General features: G+C 44.7%; 1 protein-coding gene and 1 non-coding gene across 4 annotated transcripts; both read left to right on the top strand.

The window, feature by feature from the left end:
* Positions 1-368: 368 nt before the first annotated feature.
* Positions 369-19,826, top strand: LOC116147233 (uncharacterized). Of its 3 annotated transcripts, none has more exons than XR_010377721.1 (6): positions 369-683; positions 1,097-1,293; positions 2,066-2,214; positions 5,561-5,706; positions 5,990-7,533; positions 16,117-19,826. It is a non-coding gene; the product is annotated as an uncharacterized LOC116147233 (transcript). The 3 variants fall into 3 exon arrangements; XR_010377722.1 differs by having other exon boundaries at positions 5,990-6,085; XR_010377720.1 differs by lacking the exon at positions 16,117-19,826 and having other exon boundaries at positions 5,990-12,488.
* On the top strand, positions 13,010-16,067 carry LOC135318448 (zinc finger protein 345-like). The gene has a single exon (XM_064478706.1). The coding sequence runs from the start codon at positions 13,066-13,068 to the stop codon at positions 15,607-15,609; it is 2,544 nt and encodes an 847-aa protein (XP_064334776.1). The 5' UTR covers positions 13,010-13,065; the 3' UTR covers positions 15,610-16,067.
* Positions 19,827-20,003: the final 177 nt, after the last annotated feature.

Genomic DNA, 20,003 nt, shown 5'->3' on the forward strand with positions numbered 1-20,003 from the left:
TTAAAATTTTCATCTGTGTTTTTGAATCTCTCCCTCGCTTGGCGGCTGCGAGGAGGCCCCCCCACCTGCAGGCTGTGGTGGTGGATGACAGGCGAGCTAAGGTTGGGGTGATGTGGGGCGGGGGCGTGGAGGCGGAGGGGCGGGGTGAAGTCGGTGGAGGAGAGGTGGCGGTGATGTGGGAGTGGGGGGATGTGAGGAGAGAATGGGGCGATGTGTGCGCGTGGGGGTGACGTGGGAGTGGGGAGTAAAGCGGGCCCGGCATGGCGCGGGCCCCGCCCCACTGTGGGCGGAGCCTCCCAAGGGCCCGCCGCGAGCGGCGCCGGGCTCTGTGCGCAGGCGCGCGTCGGTCCTCAGCGGGGCGTCCTGGTGGTCTCAGGCCAATCCCGGCGCGGTCGCGCGTGAGGCGGGCGATGGGCCCTGGACGTCGGCGGCCTGGTCCGCGCCGGCGGCCCGAGGCGGCGGCGAAGGGCGCGGGGCGGGGCCCAGAGGCACCGCAGCCAGGGCTGGGTCCACACTGAATGCGGGGAGCCCTGGGGGTCCCGAGCGAACGCGCAGGAAAGGCCGCGTCTGGGGAAGAGGCCGCGCTTGCTGCGGGGGTCTTCATCCGCGTAACCGCTGAGGAGGCCGGAAGGCGGCCCGCAGGAAGGAGCGACAGGCACCCTGGGGCCCCGCGGACCAGGCAGGTAGGACGAGACGCGGTGCTGCCCCTCCTGCGCGCGCCGGCCCGAAGCCGGACGCTGCCCGTTCGCGGCGCTGGCGTGGCGCGCGCTCCCAAGGCCCCGAATACGTGACTGAAACGCGTGTGCTTGGCTTTCCCGCAGCGGTGTGGATCCCGGGTTTCCTCAGTTCCCTTATACTTGTGGCCGATTCTGCACAGTCGGGCCGCGTGGACCCACCCCTCTGCCGGTCTCGCGCCGCGTGTGCGCTGTCCAGGGGCCCGAGGGCGCTGCAGCCGAGGCCAGCCTGCCTTTGTCCTCAGCCCCCTGGTTTGCGTTCGCAGAAGTGCGGCTTGAGATGTCTGCTAGCTGTGTGTTCTTAGCGAGGCAGATCTGAGGATCCTGTTGAAGGTTCTGGCTAAAATGGATGTGTCCCCTAGGAACTGCTGGAACAAAGCATCGCTACTAAGGCCAGGAGGAGGGGGACTCCAGGAATAGGAATCTCACTGGGAAGAACTACCCCCTCCAGCCTCTGACTGAGACCCATCAGAGCTCCCGGAAAGAAGCAGAAGAAAGCCAGTAAAGGAGCGTATCACCCAGAGGGAGCAAGGCTTGAGTGATTTCACCGCATTCAGCTGTGAGTTACTGCGGGAAAGAAAAGGGAGCTGGGGCTGAATGGTGGCAAGGGACGGACTGGACTGCGTGGGAAGTGTCACCAGATTGGCGGGATGCTGGAGGGGTTCCACAGCTGGGAAGCTTTTATCTTTAACCTCCACTCTCAAGTGGCGTCCTCTCTTCCCTTCATTCTCCACTACCCGTTACCAGAGGCTGGACAGCTTGCTCACCATGTCCATCACCATGTGTGGCATCTGGAGTTGTGCTTTTCTGTCGTTCTTGATCTTAGAGACAAGAGTAGTCGTTCTGGGAGGGTTTGCCAGGGTTATGTATTTTTGTCTCATTTGACAGAAGGGAAGAAGAATCTGGAAGGTGAGGTGACTTGCCAAGGACGTTGGGAGTCCTGGCTTGGTGCTGTCCACACGATCACACAGAAACAAGTTTCCTCTTAAAAGATCCTTTTGAGAAACAGTAAATTAGAAAAAACAGTTTAAAAAAAAACCCGTGTTTAAGGCACCTACCCCTTTTTTCAAAGCTTTATGAGGATTCTTGGATTCAAGGGGTTAAAGTCTTGATAGTAAAACAGAGACACAAGATAATCTTTAGGGGGTTTCTTCTTGCTGCATCAGTTTTAATGAAGACGCTGTACTTCATATTTTTGAGATGCTGCCATTTGCTTAATAATTGTTTTAAAAGTTTCTGTGTTACTGAGAGGGAGACAAATAGTTGAAGCATTGGGGAAGATTGCAAATGTGAGTCACAAAGGGGTAGATGTAACCTTCCTCTTTCTCCAGGACTAAAGGTCATCCGGCTGGTGTGTGGGTGGTTTTAGGAGGAGAGTCCGGGAGCTCCTGGTATCCTGGTCCTCTTTCCTGCGCTTCTAGGTATGCCTTCCCAGGTTTTGACACTCTTCCAAGAACAGCAGAAAATGAGCAAATCCCAGGTGAGTTATTTCTTTACTCCCTATTTCGTTTTCTAGTGGATTTCATGGCTTTGAAGTGTGTTCATATATTAAGAAGGAAAAGTGGAAATAGATAAAAAGCTACTTGTGGGTAAATGAAGAGTGAGTGGGTGGCATCTGACTAGCCGGCAGAGGTGGCGTCGTCTGTGTCAGTCATTTCGTCCTGCAGTCATCAAAGGCGAGTGGCACACCTGTCTTTGATCTTCCTTATCGATGAAGGATTTTCATCATCTTTTCCTGGGACAGAAAGACTTCCTGGCACTGGGGCTTGGGAAGGATGTCTTTGAAGGCCTCCAGATGGGAGAGAATCTTGTAGTCACCTTCCTGTAGCCTGTAATTACTCTTCACTGGAAGGGGAGGGCAGAGCTCAGTGAGGTTTAGGAGGGGACCAAAGCATTGTGGACTCCGTGAAAAACTTTCTGAGCATCCACTTTGATCTAGGGGGTGAAACCTCGGACTGTCTGGAGGAATGAAGGAAAAAGACTGCATGTCCTTAAAATTACTCTAGAAACTGTACAAGTTGGATGGCAGGTAGTTCAGACTCAAAGTCTTTGGCAAAAGTTTATTTGTTATGCATTCACATTCTTTTTAAGTGTGGTAAAATTTATATAACAAATTTGCCATTTTAATCATTTTTAAGTGTGCAGTTCAGTGGCATCAGTTAAACTCAGAATGTTGTACAACCATCATCACTGTTTCCAAAACGTTTTTGTCACCCCCAGACAAACACTCTAACACGTAACCAACAACTCCCTCTCTCTCCCCAGCCCCTGGTCACCTTTGATCTACTTTCTGTCTCTCTGAATTTCCCTATTCTAGGTATTTTATATAAGTGGAATCAGACACTCTTTGCCCTTTTGTATCTGACTCTTTTCACTTAATGTAATGCTTTCAAGGTTCATCCACGTTGTGGTGTGTATCAGAGCTTTATTCCTTTTAATGGCTGAGTAATATTCCGTTGTAAAGGCATACCTCATTTTACAGTGCTTCACAGACATTGGGGTTTTTAGAAATTGGAGGTTTGTGATCCCTTGTGTTGTCAGATGTTGGTTAGCATTTTTTAGTGATAAAACATTTTTAAATTAAGGTGTGTGCCTTGTTATTTTAGACATAGTCCTGTTGTACATGTGACAGACTGCAGTATAACATAAACAATTTCTGCGTGCACTGGGAAACCAAAACACTTGTGTGACTCACCTTACTGAAATACTTGCTTTATTTTGGTGGTCTGGAACTGAACCTGCAATATCTCCCAGCTGATTATCCACCACTTGTTAATGGATGCTTGGAATTATTTCCACCTTTTGGCTTTTAACCAATAGTGCTACTGCGGGCATTCGGGTACAGGTATCTGTGTCTCCATCCATTCCTCTGTTTGCAGTCCCCCTTCTTCCCCACTACTTGCCTCACTCTGTCCTGATAAAGCTCAGGGGCTATGTCCTTGGCATAGAACCCAGTGGCCGTGTTCCAGACCTTTGCTTATTAGCATATTCTGCCTCCTGTGGCAATTAACCTCTTCCACCTTCTGGAAAGCCTCCTTCTCTGGTGTTCTGTGACGTCATTTTTCTGGCTTTATTGGGCTCCATTCTGGTTTGTTTGTCTCCCTCACAGCATCTTCCTCCTCTTCTGCCGAGTCTCTCGGCTTATCCTCAGCTCCTTGTCCCATGGCTCTGCTGGAGCTTCCTGAGGTTCCCTGCCCTCCGCGGTGGTGACACTTTGTAGCCTGGGCTCTTCCCTTGTGTCTCACTCTTCTCCATACACATGGCCAGAGGCACCTCGTTTTCAACTGTTTAAAAATTTAAATGATCACTTCCAGCTTCCCCTATTTCTCATCGGATGATGGAGCACACCAGGTGGTGAGTGACACGGTGGTGAGTGACGCCACCTCCGTGGGGTTCATCCCCTCCCCGCATCCTGTGTGGCATCTGGGCTTTACTCCCTCTAAGGTGTCCTGATGTTTTAAACCCGTCTTTTCTACTTAATCCGTCTCCCCATGTCAGAGCTCTGTCTTCTCTCCCTGCGCTGTTGGAGTAGTTTTCTGCTGCCTTCTCCCTGCGGTTGTCTGTCCTTCTAAGTTAATTATATCTGAAATGCTGCTCCAGTGATGCCGCCTCAGCCTGGAAACCACCGAGGGCTTCCAGCCCTCCAGAGGGCGAGGCTGAGCCCCTCGCGGTGAAGTTAAGGCTGTTGAGAACACAAGCACTTCGTTTCTGCTTGTTTTATTAAAATACTTTTTAAAATTACTTACATTTCACTCAACATGGGTTTATTAGGCATTTGTTCAGCATCTGAGGGGCTGAACTGTGTGCCACAGACTCTGCTCAAAACAGTGTAGAGGTCTGGTCTTCGAGGACGATGTTGAAAAGGAGTGGGCAGAGGGGACATCCTTTCCTTGTTCCTTGTGCTAGTGGGGAGCGGCTGGTTTCTCACCAGTAAGTATGATGTTAGCTGTAGGTTTTTGTAGATACTTTTTATCAAGCTGAGGGAGTTCGTCTTTATTCCTAAGTTTACTGAGAGTTTTTATCATTTGTCAAATGGTTTTTATGCATCTATTGATATGATCATGTGCCTTTTCTTTAGCCTGCTGAAGTGATAGGTTATATCAATTGATTCTTGAATGTTGAACCAGCTTTGAACCTGAAATAAATCCCACTTGGTTTGGGGTATAATTCTTTTTATACATTGTTGGATTTGATCTGCTAATATTTTGTTGAGGATTTTTGCATCTATGTTCATGAGAGACATCGGTCTGTGGTTTTCTTATCTTGTAATGTCTTCATCTTGTTTGGTGTTAGGGTAATGATGGGCTCATAGGAGGAGACAGGAACAGTCTCCTCCATTTCTATCTTCTGAAAGAGAATTAGTGTAATTTCTTCCTTAATGTTTGGTAGAATTTATCAGTGAACCCATCTAATCTTGCTGCTTTTTGTTTTGGAAGGTTATTAATTATTGACTCAATTTTAAAATATAGATTTATTTAGATTGTGTATTTGTGTATCTTGTGTGAGTTTGGCAGATGTGTCTTTGAACAAATTGGTCCACTTCATCTGGGTTATCAGACTTGTGCGCAGAGAGTTATTCATTATATTCTTTTATTCTTTTGATGTCAATAGGATCTGTAGCTACAGCCGCACTTTCATTTCTGTTATTAGTAATCTGTGTTCTCTCTCTTTTTTTCTTAGTCTAGCTAGACGTTTATCAATTTTATTGATCTTTTCAAAGAATCAGCTCTTATTTCATTGATTTTCTCAGAATAAACATGTTAAGTACTATTTCCCACATCTCTCTCTTTCATGTCACCCAATACCGAACTCTTTGGCTTGAGCAGAAACGTGCTGGTCAGGAGTCCGTGTCATTCAAGGACGTGACTGTAGACTTCACCTGGGACGAGTGGCTGCAACTGACGGGCATGCAGAGGACCCTGTACCGGGACGTGATGCTGGAGAACTACAGACAGCCACCTGGTGTCCGTGGGTGAGCAGCCTTCCTGGTAGCGCCCCCCAGCTGGTGTTTCCTCTCTCAGCCTCCAAAGCTCAGGAGCCCTTGGTGGAGTTTCATGACACTTGTGTACAGCTCATGGGTCAAACAGGATTGCTTCCACTGGGCATGGAAAGAATGTTTTCGTTCTCACCTCCCTACAGAAAGGTTCACATGGGCACCTTTATCGCGTGACCCCTGAACCTGCACCTTCCTTGTCCTTCAGGGGCCTGATGTCCAAGCAGCTTGTCAGAAGTCTTATCCCGTGTCTCACGCACAGGGTGCTGCATCACCAAACCAGAGGTGATCTTCAAGCTGGAGCAAGGGGAAGAGCCGTGGCCACGAGAGGGAGAGCTCCCGGGCCGGAGGGACCCAGGTGAGTTAGGCGGTATCAGGAAGAAGCCAATGGGAATCAGGTCCCAGGTTAGTTGGTTCAGAAGTTGAGACCTTTTGTCTGTGTCTCAGAACCCTGTTTAGGGGCCTTGGAGCTTTGGGAGTAAGTGAGCAGTAAGCCAGCCTCAGGTCACCTGACCCGCACGTCCGTCCGCCGCTCTCAGTACCAGCGCTCCCCTTTCCTGCCTGCCTTTTAGGGGTTGGCCATTCTCGAGCCCAGCGCTGAAGCCTGCCTGCCCCATCGCAGACCTTTGTTCTTGCTTCCTCCTTCTCTAGTACTCATTTTCCCTCCATTTCCCGGGCTGCTTCCTTTTCACTGCCCCCCAGGCAGGCGTGCGTGCATTCCTTCTGCAGGTACTCCTAGTCCGCGCTCCGAGTCGGGGACTTGCTGGTGAACACACTCTGTCCCTGAGCTCCTAGAGCCCCCGGCTGGTGCGGGGTGGGGTAGACATACATAAAGAAGCCCACGTGTCCGGTGGTGGCAAGAGTGGGGGAAGAAGTGAAGCAGGCTGGCGGGAGCTAGAGAGCAGGGCGTGCTCTTTTACAAGGCGGTGGGAGAATGCCTTTCTGATGGAGTCGGTAAGGAAGTGAGTCCTGCGGATTCCAGGGGCTCCAGGCAGAGGAGCAGCCAGAAGGGACAGCCACAGGGCCGAGCTCCTGCCACATGAGTTTGGCGGAAGTGCCCTGAGAAAGGGAGGCCAGTGTGGCGGCAGGAGCACCTGAGACGGATGCTGGCAGGAGGTGACATCAGAGGTCGCCAGGGGCCAGATGATGTCTTACAGGACTTGGGAAGGGCTTTGATTTTATTTTGGGTGAGATGGGTAGCTGTTAATGGATTTCTGCAAAAGAATATGTTTTAAAAGGATTTCTTTGATACTATGAAGAGAAAATTGGGGCTGGGGCAAGGGTGGTGAACACAAGTGAAAACAGAGACAGTGTGACATGCTGGCCCCTGAAATACCCACAGCCACCACTGATAAGGTGAATCTGAATTGACTGCTCAGCCTGACAGTCTTGGTAGCATCTTGGAGGAGAGTAAACAAGGCCGGTTATTTATGAGATTTGAGGGTATGCCTTAAGGTATACTTTTTTAATGCAGTGCTTGATAACCATTGGGTAAGAATCAAAATTTAATAGTTTAGGACTTGTGGACACAGCAAGGATTGAATAGTCCTAGAGAACGACCAGTTCACTATCTATTGGAAAGGTGAGAAGTTGTTTAAAAGGGTTTTGAGGAAGTTTCCGAAGTGAAAAGTGAAATCATTTGCAACTTTTATCTTCCTGGGCATGAGCTTCCTGGAGGAGTAACATCTGCTGATGAAGACAGAACAGTGGTTGTGGTGATGCAGAGTAAGCTGGGCGTTGACGGTCTCACCTCTCGACGGCGAGGCAGTGTCTGCAGTGGCTCAGTGTGACGTGATGGTGGTAGAGGTGACGACGCGGTGCGGCTTCGTATTGTGAGAGTGGGCTGTGCTGCTGGGCTGGAGAGAAGTGGGGAGGCAAGGGTGGCCTTAGTGACCGGATGGCAGGTGTTTACTGAGATGGGGGGATGGTTCAGGGCAAGTTTTTAAGCAGTTACTTTGAGAAGTGTCAGTGATTTGAGGTGATTATTAATGATTCCAGTTTAGATATTGATGAGGCACTTGGACATACAGATCTGGAGTTGGAGAACAGGCAGGAGTGCAGGTTAATTCAGAAGTCAGGTTGGAAGGTGGTGTGCGGTCATGACAGAGCCTTGCGGGGTGGAAGTGGACAGACAGGAAAAGAGGCTGAAGCCGAGGGCCTCACCACACAGAGAAGTCACATGCTTAAGAGAAGGAAACTGAGAGAGTACACCTGGAGGCCAAGAAAGGCACTTTTCAAGAAGGAAAGAACAAACTTCTGATTTGAAAATGGAAATATGAAGTCAGCATTTCCCCTTTTTCTTCTTGTACACCATCTAAAGCCACCAGGAGATGAGAAACCAGTTGCAGACTCATATTTTCTACAAATCTGAGAAATAGCTAAACTCGAAACCAGGGCGTGAGTGGAAAAACCGTTGGAAGCAGTGAAAACTCAAGCTGTGTACCTGCGCCTTAGGGGGCTCTCCAGGAAGGAGGCGGAGGTGACTGACCCTTGGTAAAGCACCGGAGGGGGCTGCAGAGGACTGTGGCAGGAACTTCCCTGCCACCCGCTTCGGTTCTGAGAAGCGGAGGCGCGGGACTCAGGGTGGAATCACACACAGATGGCCTTAGCTGCAGTTTGGGGGTAAAAGAGATTTTGCACGTGAAAACACCCAGAGAAATGAGAGCTAATCAGATCCAATGTTAAGTCCTTGGTCCTAAGCAGCCAGTGAAGGATGCATGGAAGTTTTCATAAGAAAAAAAGACGAAGAGAAAAAAGAAAAGGCCAAAAAAATTAGTTAAGTCAAGAACACTCAACCTGAAACATATTGTCATAGAGAAATATTGTGACCAAGCATTTCACTATGAATAATTTATAACTTAGTGAAGCAAATGCGTTTATGATGCAGAAGCACAGGATTGTGTGTCAGCACCAAAGAGAGAGATGGGGAGACCACAGGGCATTATCTGAAGGCTTCCCGTTCTCAGGTACGAACCGGAAGAAAAAACATCCCAACAAAAAGATGTATAAATTTGGAAGGAGCACAGGAGCTGAAAACAGTGAAGGACCTGGAAGAGAAGCACAGGGAGTGATCAGAAGGAGCTGGATATCAGGGCAAAAGTAAGTGGTCACGTGTGGCCGACTGAAAAGGGAGATTCAGCACACACATAATTCAGCCCTCAGGGTACAAAGCCAAAAATAATTGAATAGAACAAATATTTAAAGATGTATTTCAAGTAAAACGTGCTGGTATGAAAGAAGACTGGAGTCTACATGAAAAGGGCAGAGTAACTACGGGGAAACTCACTCAGAATTGTCACCAGCAGGATACAGCCTAGGGACGTTAATAGATTTTTGAAGAAAGAAGATTCTTTTTGGTCTGCCAAAGCAAAGAATTAAGTCATTTTTAAAAACTTTGTTGAGGAATAATTGACAGATACAATTGTATATATTTAAAGGGTACAATGTGATGATTTGATGTACACATATATTGTAGAATGATTACCAAGATTAAGGTAATTAACACATCCATCACCTTACATAGTAACATAGGTAACTTGTGTGTGTGGTGAGAATGATTTAAGATCTACTCTCAGCTTTCGGGGTACAATACCATGCTGTGCACTAGATCCTCAGAACTTGAATTAAATCATTTTTAAGAGGGAAGTAAAAATTAAGCTGATCTCAGACATCAATAGTAGCATTCAGTGCTTTTTAAAAGCAGTGGAGAAGGAATTACAAAATCCTTAAGGACTAAAAGTAAATCCCAATAATTTATATGTAGACAAAATGTTACTCAGTTAAAGTAACAACAACAAATTAAGTTTGAATACACAAGAATGCAGGGAATATTCTTCTCATGAATTCTTCTTAAAGAATCTACTAGAAAATGAACTGGAACCAAGAAATGATAAAATATAATATAGTAAAAGATAGTTTTTGAGTACTGACTTAAATATTAAGCCTGAAACTAAAGTGGGAATTGAACAGAATAGGATTAAAAACCAAAGGATGTCACATTTTAGGATTATTAGATATAAAATTTAAAATTTGTGTGGAGGAGCAAAGTCCCCAAATAACCAAAGCACTTCAGAAGGCTAGGAAACACTAGGCTGGTGAGCTTGCCTGCTCAAATCCAGTGCTAGTCATGTGGCTGTCGTGTGATTCTGGTGTAAAAATACATGGAACAGAAGTAAGATCCCAGAACCAGCTCCATACTGGTGGAGGTCAGTTATGTGAGAGGACAGGCAAAGGGGAGATTATTCAGTAAGTGCTGTTGAGAAAATTATCCATATGGGGGGAAGTATTTATGTCTTTGATCTTTATACAAAAATCAGTTTAAAATATATAAAATCTCAGGAAGAAAATATAGTGGGATGTGTTTGTAACTACATAAAAATAGGGGACTTGATGTTTGATATTATGTATTATCATGTATTTACAGTCCTTAGGAAAGGGTTTCCCAAATAGCATACAAATACTGTTTATAGAAGAAAAACAGATTAATTATGCTAAGAACACTCACTCATTACAAAACACCATAAAAATTCAAAAGACGTGGCACAGAGTGAGAGAAATTACTTGTAACACATATAACCAGCAAAGGCTTAATGTCTAAAATACATTCGTGGCTTTTCTCAGACAGAAGCTGAAATAAGGCATTTTACATTATCCATTTTACTTAGTTTCTGCTTCCTCACACTAGAATGTCAACTTCATGAGAACAGTTTTTTTTTCTTTCATGTCTGTGTTTCCACTGTCTAGGAGACTGCCAGCCACAATGTAGCATTCAGTAAAAGTTTGTTGAATGATGAACTCCTACAATTCATAAGAAAAAGTCACCCAACAGAGAAATGGATAAAAGACATACATGAAAAGGAGACACAAATGGGAAACAAGTGCAAGTGATAAATAGGAGTATCTACAACTTCACTGGTAATCAGAGAAATAAAAAGTATGACAGTGAAATAGCATTTTGGATCCTCAAACTTGGCAAAACTTAAGACATTTTACAACAGCAAGCAGTTCTGATCACACAGTCACTCTTTGTCTGGGAGGAGTCTGTGTCAAGATCTGGGCCTTACAGTGTCCCCTCCCTGTAATCCTCCCCGGTACCTCATCTGCTCCTAAGAGTTAAACTTTTCACTTCACCCAGTAATTGAAAAATTCCCACCTCCTCTCTCAGCCTCATCCACTCTCTGCTCTCCATTTTACCTGAGGTATTCCAGTCCTTTCACTGTCAGTGTGGCAGAAACTAACCCTAAAATCATTTCTTCCAAATTGTAAATCTTCTCACATTCCTTGTTTCCCCTTACTTAGGTTCTGACGCTTTTCTTCTGTATCTGACAACCATGAAAAAACACCTGCAGTACTGATCTCTGCATAGTTCCTCTTATTTTTTATTTTCCTTTGAAAACTGTCCTCTGTAGCTTTTATTTGTACTTTCCAGTGACCTCACTCAAAACCAGAGCCTTATTCTCTGATGCCTTATTTCATTCCTCATTGTAAGTATATGTGTTTAAACCTTGTTAGCCTTATGTGAGCCTCGGGTTCCCCCTGTTACTTAAGCACCTCTTCTTAAAACAAGCATATCAGTCCATGTTCATCTCTCTTTTTGGTTGCTGTTGCTCAGAGACTCGTAAGTTCCATTTGATCCCACCTCCTGAACTGCTCATACATCCCATGCACCTCTTCCCGAGGTTTGCCTGTCCAGAGCCTTAAGAAAGGGCTTAGGACTGTGCCTGCCACGCAGTTCATGCTCGTGGTGCTTATTTTACACGTCGTTAACGTTTGAGCTAAAGTTCTGGCCTTTGTTTTGAAGTGCTGCTTAATTGCTCTAGCCGACGTTAATCTGTTCCCTCTTAGAGTTCCTGTTTCACTTAGCAGCTGAGCCACAAGGAACTCAGAGGATTCTTTTTAGTATTATTTTTAATGGAGGTTCTGGGGATTGAACCCTGGAGGTCGTGCATGCTAAGCGCACGCTCTACCCCTGAGCTGCACCCTCCCCTGGAACTCAGACTTCATCGTGTATTGTGACACCTGACAGCATCTCGTTATCACCTGAGGCTTTTGCCCCACCCTTTTTTTAACTCTTCCTTAATTTGACATGTAATATATAATAGATCAGCTCATCGATTAATACTGATAGACACGTTTATTCAGAAAGCATTTCCTAAGTACAAAGGCCTATATCACTTACCTGTAGATTCCGATTCATAGGGTAGATAGGTTGACTTGGGGCCATGACTGTCTGTACTCTCTGTTTTGAATTAAAATGACCAGGTAACTCTGATGCATAATGCTTTTTGAGGGTCACCAACTATACATCTACCCAGAGGGATCAGAGGTGACGGCAGAGACATTAAAACCTGCTGAGAGCGTGCGCTGTGGTTGCGAGAGGGAAACAGAAGTGCATGACACAGTTTGAAGTTCAGTGCTATCACATACCAAGCGCTACTGGATTAAGGTGGCCCTTTCTCCACGGTGTGTGTTAATGAAAAGTGTAAGTGGCGCCTATTTCCGTGTTGGAGAAAATGCAGTTTAAGAGGCGTGATTTGAATAATGTATGTGAGGCAGGGGGAGAGAGAAAAGATGAGAGAGAAGGGGGGTACATTTTCTGGAGGACATCTGAGTTCCTAGTAGAACCACAGCTGAAAAGCAGACTGCCAAGTGGACAGATCTGTCAGACTTGTGGCTTGTGATTGGGAATAAAGATTTTAAGAAGTGTGTGTTGTGTATTTTTGAAGGATATCTTGAATAACTAATAAAAACCTTATTTTGTCCACTGGCATATAGGCAGTGGGCTGTGCCTGTGTACGTACAGATGCCCTGTGTTTCCTGCACCCAAGCCTTCCTCTGCTGTTTCTCCTGAAGGTCCGTGTATAGTAATACCCCTCACTCTGCTTCCCATTCATGGTTTTTGTTGGACAAAAACCCAATTACCTGAGAGTTTCTGTATCATCCTTTCTCCTCAGCTCACTGTTCCTTGTGTTTAGTTTCTTCTTTTCATTTTAATTATGAAGGTCTTATTTTTAAAACAGCAAATACATGTGTGTTCATTGTAGTCTTACTCTCCCTTTTCTATTTTTCTTTTTTCTGGTCTAAGGAGAAATATATGCTTGGTATTTTATCCTAGGAGCTTGGGACTGAAAAATGAACTGACATAAATTACATTTACATAGGAAATGTGTTAACATTTTAAAAATACATTTAATTTTTCTTATTTATGACCTTATAGACAGAAGCCAGGAAAACCAAGATAAACATTTGTGGCGAGTTTCACTCATTGACAAAAATACACAGACTAAGAAGAGAGATGATGTTTTCAGAAAAACACCCTGTCAATATGACTTATGTGGAATGAGTTTGAATAATGTTTTGGTATCAATTATTAGTGATAAAAATCCTTCAAGTAAGAACTCTAATGAAATTAATACATGTGGGAAGTTGCTCCTTGGTAATAATCGAGAAACTACTCATACTGGAAAGAAATCTGATGAACATAACCAAGATGGGAAATCCCAAGGTCATAATGAGGACCCTGTTGAGCAACAGAAAAGTCACTTTTTGGGACCACCTTCTGAAGGTAATGATGGTGGAGCAGCCATCCTTAGTGAGGCAGCCGTCATGACAGCTTGGAGGGCCCAAGCAGAAGAGAAATCCCGGGATTATAAGGAGCAGGGGGCAAACAGCAGTGACGGGTCAACCCTTGAAGTCCAGCAAGAATCTCACACGGGGAAGGCTCACTCTGCAGTGAATGAGTGTGAGAAGCCAACCCTCGTTGAACATCAGAAAGTTAACGTGGAGGAGAAAACCCATGAATGTAATGAAACTGAGAATAATCTCAGGAAGAAGTCCCATCTCATTCAACCTCATAAAACTCAAACAGGAGAGAAAACATTTGGATGTAGTCATTGCAAGAAATCTTTTTATCAAGAGTCCCACCTCATTCAACATCAGAAGACACACACGAGAAAGGAACTGTGTGAAAGTAATAAATGTGGAAAAACCTTCCAGAAATCACAACCCACTGCCCCTCAAAGAACTCACACAGGAGAGGAGCCCAGTGAATGCCGTGAAGCCCCTCAGGGGTCAGCCATTGCTGACCAGCAGAGAACACAGCCGGGAAAGAAGCTTTATGTATGCAGTGAGTGCAAGAAGTCTTTTCGTCACAGCTCAGCCCTGAAAGTCCATCAGAGAATTCACACAGGAGAGAAGCCCTATCAGTGTAAGGATTGCGGGAAGTCCTTCTACGCAAAGTCAAACTTCAACCATCATCAGAGGACTCACACGGGGGAGAAGCCATATGAATGTAAGGATTGTGGGAAATCCTTCTGTGTGAAATCAAACCTCACTAAACATCAGAAAACGCACACAGGGGAGAAACCTTTCAAATGCAATGAATGTGGGAAAACATTCTTACAGAAGTCACAGTTTGCCGATCATCAGAGAACACACACAGGGGAGAAACCCTACAAATGTAATGAATGTGGAAAATCCTTCTACTATAAGTCAGCCTTACATGTACATCAGGGGAAGCATACAGAAGAGAAACCCTATAAATGTACAGAGTGTGGGAAATCCTTCTGCTATAAGTCAGCCCTGATTATACATCAAGTATCTCACACGGGGAAAAAACCCTATGACTGTAATGAATGTGGGAAAGCCTTCTGCGTGAAGTCGAATCTCACTAAACATCAGAAAATCCACACAGGTTTGAAACCCTATGAGTGTAATGAGTGTGGCAAATCTTTCTCCATGAATTCGATCCTCACTGTACATCAGAGAACTCACACGGGGGAGAAACCCTATGGATGCAATGAATGTGAGAAATCATTCTACAAAAAGTCAGCCCTCACTAAGCATCAGAAAACTCACACAGGGGAGAAACCACATGAATGCAATGAATGTGGGAAAGCCTTCCATATGAAATCAACCCTCATTATACACCAGAGAACCCACACTGGAGAGAAACCCTTTAAATGTAATGAATGTGAAAAGGCATTCTATGCGAAGTCACTTCTTAATATTCATCAGAGGAACCACACAGGAAAGAAACCCCACGTCTGCAAAGAATGCGGGAAAGCCTTTTCCATGAAGTCAAACCTCGCTGACCATCAGAGAACACATTCAGAGGAGAAACCCTATGAGTGTAATGAATGTCAGAAGACCTTTCGCCACAAGTCAACCTTAACTGTACACCAGAGAACTCACACAGGGGAGAAACCCTACAAATGCAGTGACTGTGGGAAAGCCTTCTCTATGAAGTCAGCCCTCAGTCAGCACCACAGAATACACACCGGGGAGAAACCTTACGAATGCAAAGAATGTGGGAAAACTTTCTTCCAGAAGTCACATCTCACTAAACACCAGCGAACACACACAGGGGAGAAGCCTTACGAGTGTAAGGAATGTGGGAAAACCTTCTTCCAGAAGTCACACCTCATTGAACATCAGAGAACACACACTGGGGAGAAGCCCCATGAGTGTAATAAATGTGGAAAGTCTTTCTGTTACAAGTCAGCGCTAACTATACATCAGAGGACTCACATAGAAGAGAAACCCTACAAGTGCGACGAATGTGAGAAATCTTTCTGTATGAAATCGCACCTCACTGTGCATCAGAGGACTCACACAGGGAAGCACCCGTTTGAATGTAATGAATGTGGGAAGACTTTTTATGTGAAGTCAAACCTCGTTAATCATCAGAGAACTCACACAGGGGAGAAGCCCTATGAATGTAGGAGATGCGGGAAGTCCTTCTGCATGAAGTCGACCCTCATGGTCCACCAGCGCACACACACGGGGGAGAAGCCCTACGAGTGTGACGCGTGTGGGAAGTCCTTCTGCAAGAAGTCGACTCTCACAAAACATCAGGCAATTCACACACGAGAGATACCGTAAGAGGCAGAGAAATGTGGGAAGTCCTCCTCTGTGAAGTCGTGTTTTGTCCCACCTTCGAGAACTCACGGGAGGAGCCTTATGAATGTAATAACATGGAGACTCTTTTCTGCATGGATTCAGTCTTTCATTGGCGGCAGGAGGCACACGGGTGGGGTTGGAGGGTGTTTTGTGAATGAAGTGAATACTGGGGACTGCTGTGTCATGCCTTACTAAATGTCAGACTGCGTCAGGAGAGAGGGCTCCAGGGACAATTTTAGTATCCACCTCCGAATCAACTGTATGCTTCAGAGAGGCCACGGGAAAAACACAAAGGAAGCAACAAAAGTATTAAAGCGTTTACAAAGTCGCAGCTGACTGAATATTAGGTAATTGATAGTGGAGTGAAAGTATATAAATGTTTTATTTACAAAAGCTTTCAAGAAAAAAACTTTACTATATAAGAAAAGAATTAGTACTGAGGGGAAATCTATCAATTTAGGAAATACAGATTCATTTTTTTCCCTCCAGAAATAATGTAATACTGGAAGTGATCCCAGGGTACCGACTTTGGAAAATGTGAAATAAGATGTATCTGATGCCACTGATGCTCACTGGCAGCGTGTGGACACAGGCCGTAGAAGCAGACTGCCTGCCTTAGGCGCTTGAAGTGCACCTGAGGTAAGAAGGCTTCCGTCCGTCGGTAAGCGACGCGCCAAGGTAGAGTGTGTTTGATTTCCACGGCGGATGTCAAGATAGTTGTTGGTGGGAAATGCCTCCCTGTAGCTTAGTAATTATCATGACCGTTCTCTCACTGAACGCCACCAGGGTTTCTTTGTACTTTGATAGTGCAGTACACATTATAAGTGACATATTTGACAAATCGGAAGCATTGTGCCAAAACATACTGTTTGTTTTTTTTTTAGTAAAAGTAGATTTATTTAGAGAGATGGACATGGGAGAGGGGGGTGGTTGGTTAAAGTAAAGGTAGATACATGCTCCCTAGGTAAGAGCGAGGCCACCCCGGAAGGCAAGTGACCTACCATGACATATTATTAAGTGGGAAAATCAGAGTACAGAGAATTGTATACAGCCTGCTGCTTTTTGCGTAAGAATTCAGAGGAACCACATATACATACTGTTGCTTATTTCTGCAAAGAGAAACACTGGAAGGATAAACCCCCAGCTATTAAAAATGAGAAGCTGGGCGGCAGCGGCGAGCAGGAGGTGGAGGGAGGAGTGGAAGCAAGGTTTCTTTGATTTTACCTTTTGATGAAATTTTGACTTTTGAACACATGTAAATGATTTACACATTCAAAAGTGAGCAAAAGCAGATTCTGAAATTGAAAACAAAGAGACAAATCAGCTTGATATCAAATTGGCAACCTAACCACACACAAAATAATTCTTTGAAGAAACTTCTGCACGTTGTATCGTGACTATACGTCCTTAACACGTTGATCGCCACGTCACCTGACTCTGGGTGACAGTTGTGCTTCCTCGGGGGCACCCAATCAACAATGGGCGATCAGCGTGTTAATGGGATGTGTTTAAGGACAAAAAGGCCTGCAAAAATTGTAAAATTACCACCAGCCTTCATGTTAATATTAGTGTTTGAATCTGTTTTGTGTATATTGTAGGATAAAGCAAAAAAAAAAAAGTTACTAGGAACCAAAATTTCCAGTTTAAGAGAAGAGATGACCATAAAAACTAAATAATTTAGGTAAAGCAGCCTAAATGGAGGGGGAAGGGTACAGCTCAGTGGTAGAGTGTGTGCTTAGCATGCACCAGGTCCTGGGTTCAATCCCCAGTACCTTCATTAAAAAATTTTTAAAAAATTGTCTAAATGATAAATACAAATTGAAAATATCACACATTATTTTTTTAAATTATGTTATTTCATAGCTGTGTCCACTGAGTGGCACCCCCACAGTGATGAGCAAATTCTGTCCCCAGCATTGCCCACTACACGGAACTAGGACCTTGGAGAAATAGTTGAGTGTAGGTCTGGCCCTTAAATGTCCAAGGTGAGCCTCTTGGTCAGAAACGGAGGAGGCACTCAGAGATTAGTGGGGACATGGCAACGGTCACAGAAGCTGGCTTCTGGTCAGATGTGAGGTAATTTGATTGCCAAACAGAATGACCAACTGACAATAACATTCAAATAACCAAAAATCTGACTCCACAGCAATACACACAAAACAGAGAAAGGAGCTAAGTTCATTTCCACCCCTGGAGGTGAATCTTAAACTGCTTACTCTGTGATTAGAGGGAAAGAACTAGGTTTCCAGCCTGTCCTTTTAGTAGGAGCAGTTTTTCATCCTGTTCTAGGAAGGCTTTCGTTACAGAAAAATATCAGCTAATAAATGTAGAAGGAATGACAGAATTTGGAAAATCGCTAATTTGCAACCTCTAGTGCATCTAGATGGATGTTCAGAGAATTAGAGGCAAAGGAAGCAGGGTGTCTGTGCCGTGCCAGCGTGTCACCCACAGGCGCCTTACACACTGAAACTGGAGAAAGGGTACCTTCACAGTGGAATGACTGACTGCCTCACATTAACCAAGTGACTGAATGTAGCATTACTAGTAGCGGTGACATTGTTATCTTTTGAGATAAAATATGAAATGCTTACATCACACTGTTGTGTATTCTTACCAAAATATTTCATATGAATCTAATCAATTGTATATTAGTCTTTTAGTTTATAGTAAACACAGGAAATAGAGGAACAGCTTCAGGGAAGGGGACAATCAGACAAATCTAGAATGTGGGGCCTTTATCAAGACAACTGGCCTGGTCTCTTCAAAAGTCAGTTTTTTAAAAGGAGAAAAGCAGGGAAAGACAGCTTTTTGATTCAGAGAGACATAATCAAATGCAGTGTCTGAACCTTGATTGGACCCAAAAGTCATCTGGTTCAAGAAGACATTGACATAGATATTTTAGAGGCAGCTGGAGGAAACTGAATGTGGGATGGGTATTAGGTGGTATTAGGAAATTAGAGTTAATTTTTTAAAGTGGGATCACTGTGGTTCTGAACATTAGTGTGTGTGTGTGCACGTATGTGTAGGACACGCATGGTGACCATGGAGAGGTGAGCTATCAGGATGTTTGCAGCGCTGATGTGATCCAGGGAGAAATGCATCCACGAGTAGACAAAGCAAACTTAGCAAAATTATAGCAAGTGTTGAACTCAGTGGTAGGCACGTTGGTATTCACTGTATTTTCCTTAAAAGAGCTCTGAAAATTTTTGTAAAAGCTTTTGGGCAAGTATCACATCATGTATCTGTTCTCTTACTGTCTTCTGGTATACGTATTTAAATAAAGGTGTCCAGGGTTACTGATCTGCTCTTTAATAAAGCCAACAATGCCTTTTTTTTTTTAAGTGTTTGTCTTGGGTTTAACTGTTTTAATGAAAACATTTGTGAAATACTCAAAGGTAGGTACAGCACTGTTACCAACACAAGCTTGTGTTCAGCAATAGCTGTAAACAGTAGTGCTTAGCACAGGAAAGTTGTACTATGTATACAAAGTACCCGTCCGTCTCCTACTCCTGATGAGGTTAGGAGGGGGGGCCTGCAGAGGGACAGGGCACATGGCCCAGGTGCTGGGAACCCAGGAGCCATGTGCCTAACAGGGCGGCAGGCACTGGGCCCTGACACTTGCTTCCTTTTTTTGCCCTATGTCCTTGCAGCAGGTGGCAGGCTGCTCTCCACTTCCTCCTTGTGGTCTGTTTTTCCTCCCCTCACCAGGGATTATTTCATTTTGGGCATATGACCAAGCAATGGTCCACAGGATATTTAGGGAAGCATTCTGGGTGACTTGGGGGAAAAGGTTTTGTCATTGTTAGGTCCAGAGCAGAATGGCACTGCCTGGTTACAACCCATTGGTCTTGCATCTTGTGACTCAGGGCTGGTGGCTGGGGGATGATGAGCAGAAAAAAGGAAGGTGGGCAGTGATGACAGAGTGGTGCCTTTACCAGCTCTGATGCTGATCTGTATCAGGAAGACCCAAGGTCATTTCTTCTGTGTAGGCCTGCTGGAGTTGAGATTTTTCTGTCACTTGTGGCTAAAGGTGTCCTAATTTTGCAGAGGTATAAGTTTTTAAAATTATGTAATTCACAAGTGTTAGATACAGGAATTTGGGGGCAAAAATGATTCACTGGCTGCTCTCTGCTCTGTAAATTTTCACCTAATGATGAAATAATCTTATTTCTTATTTGAGAGAAATAGAGTGCAGGAAATTTCCTTTTGGAAACTAGTTACATTTTTAGGTATTTCTCTTTATAGGAAACAACCTTTTAAAAATTAAATGACTTACTCATTGATCTTTAACCACTTTTTTCTTGACAGCATGCAGCTTGATGTAAGTAAGGGTCTGATTTTATTTTTCTAATGAATTGTGCGTTGTCCATACACAA

This window comes from Camelus dromedarius, chromosome 24, assembly GCF_036321535.1.
Source record: "Camelus dromedarius isolate mCamDro1 chromosome 24, mCamDro1.pat, whole genome shotgun sequence".
NCBI lineage: Eukaryota > Metazoa > Chordata > Mammalia > Artiodactyla > Camelidae > Camelus > Camelus dromedarius.

Bases quoted from the DNA above. Each gene is read 5' to 3' on its own strand.
- LOC135318448 (XM_064478706.1), top strand. From the start codon at position 13,066: ATGAGTTTGAATAATGTTTTGGTATCAATTATTAGTGATAAAAATCCT.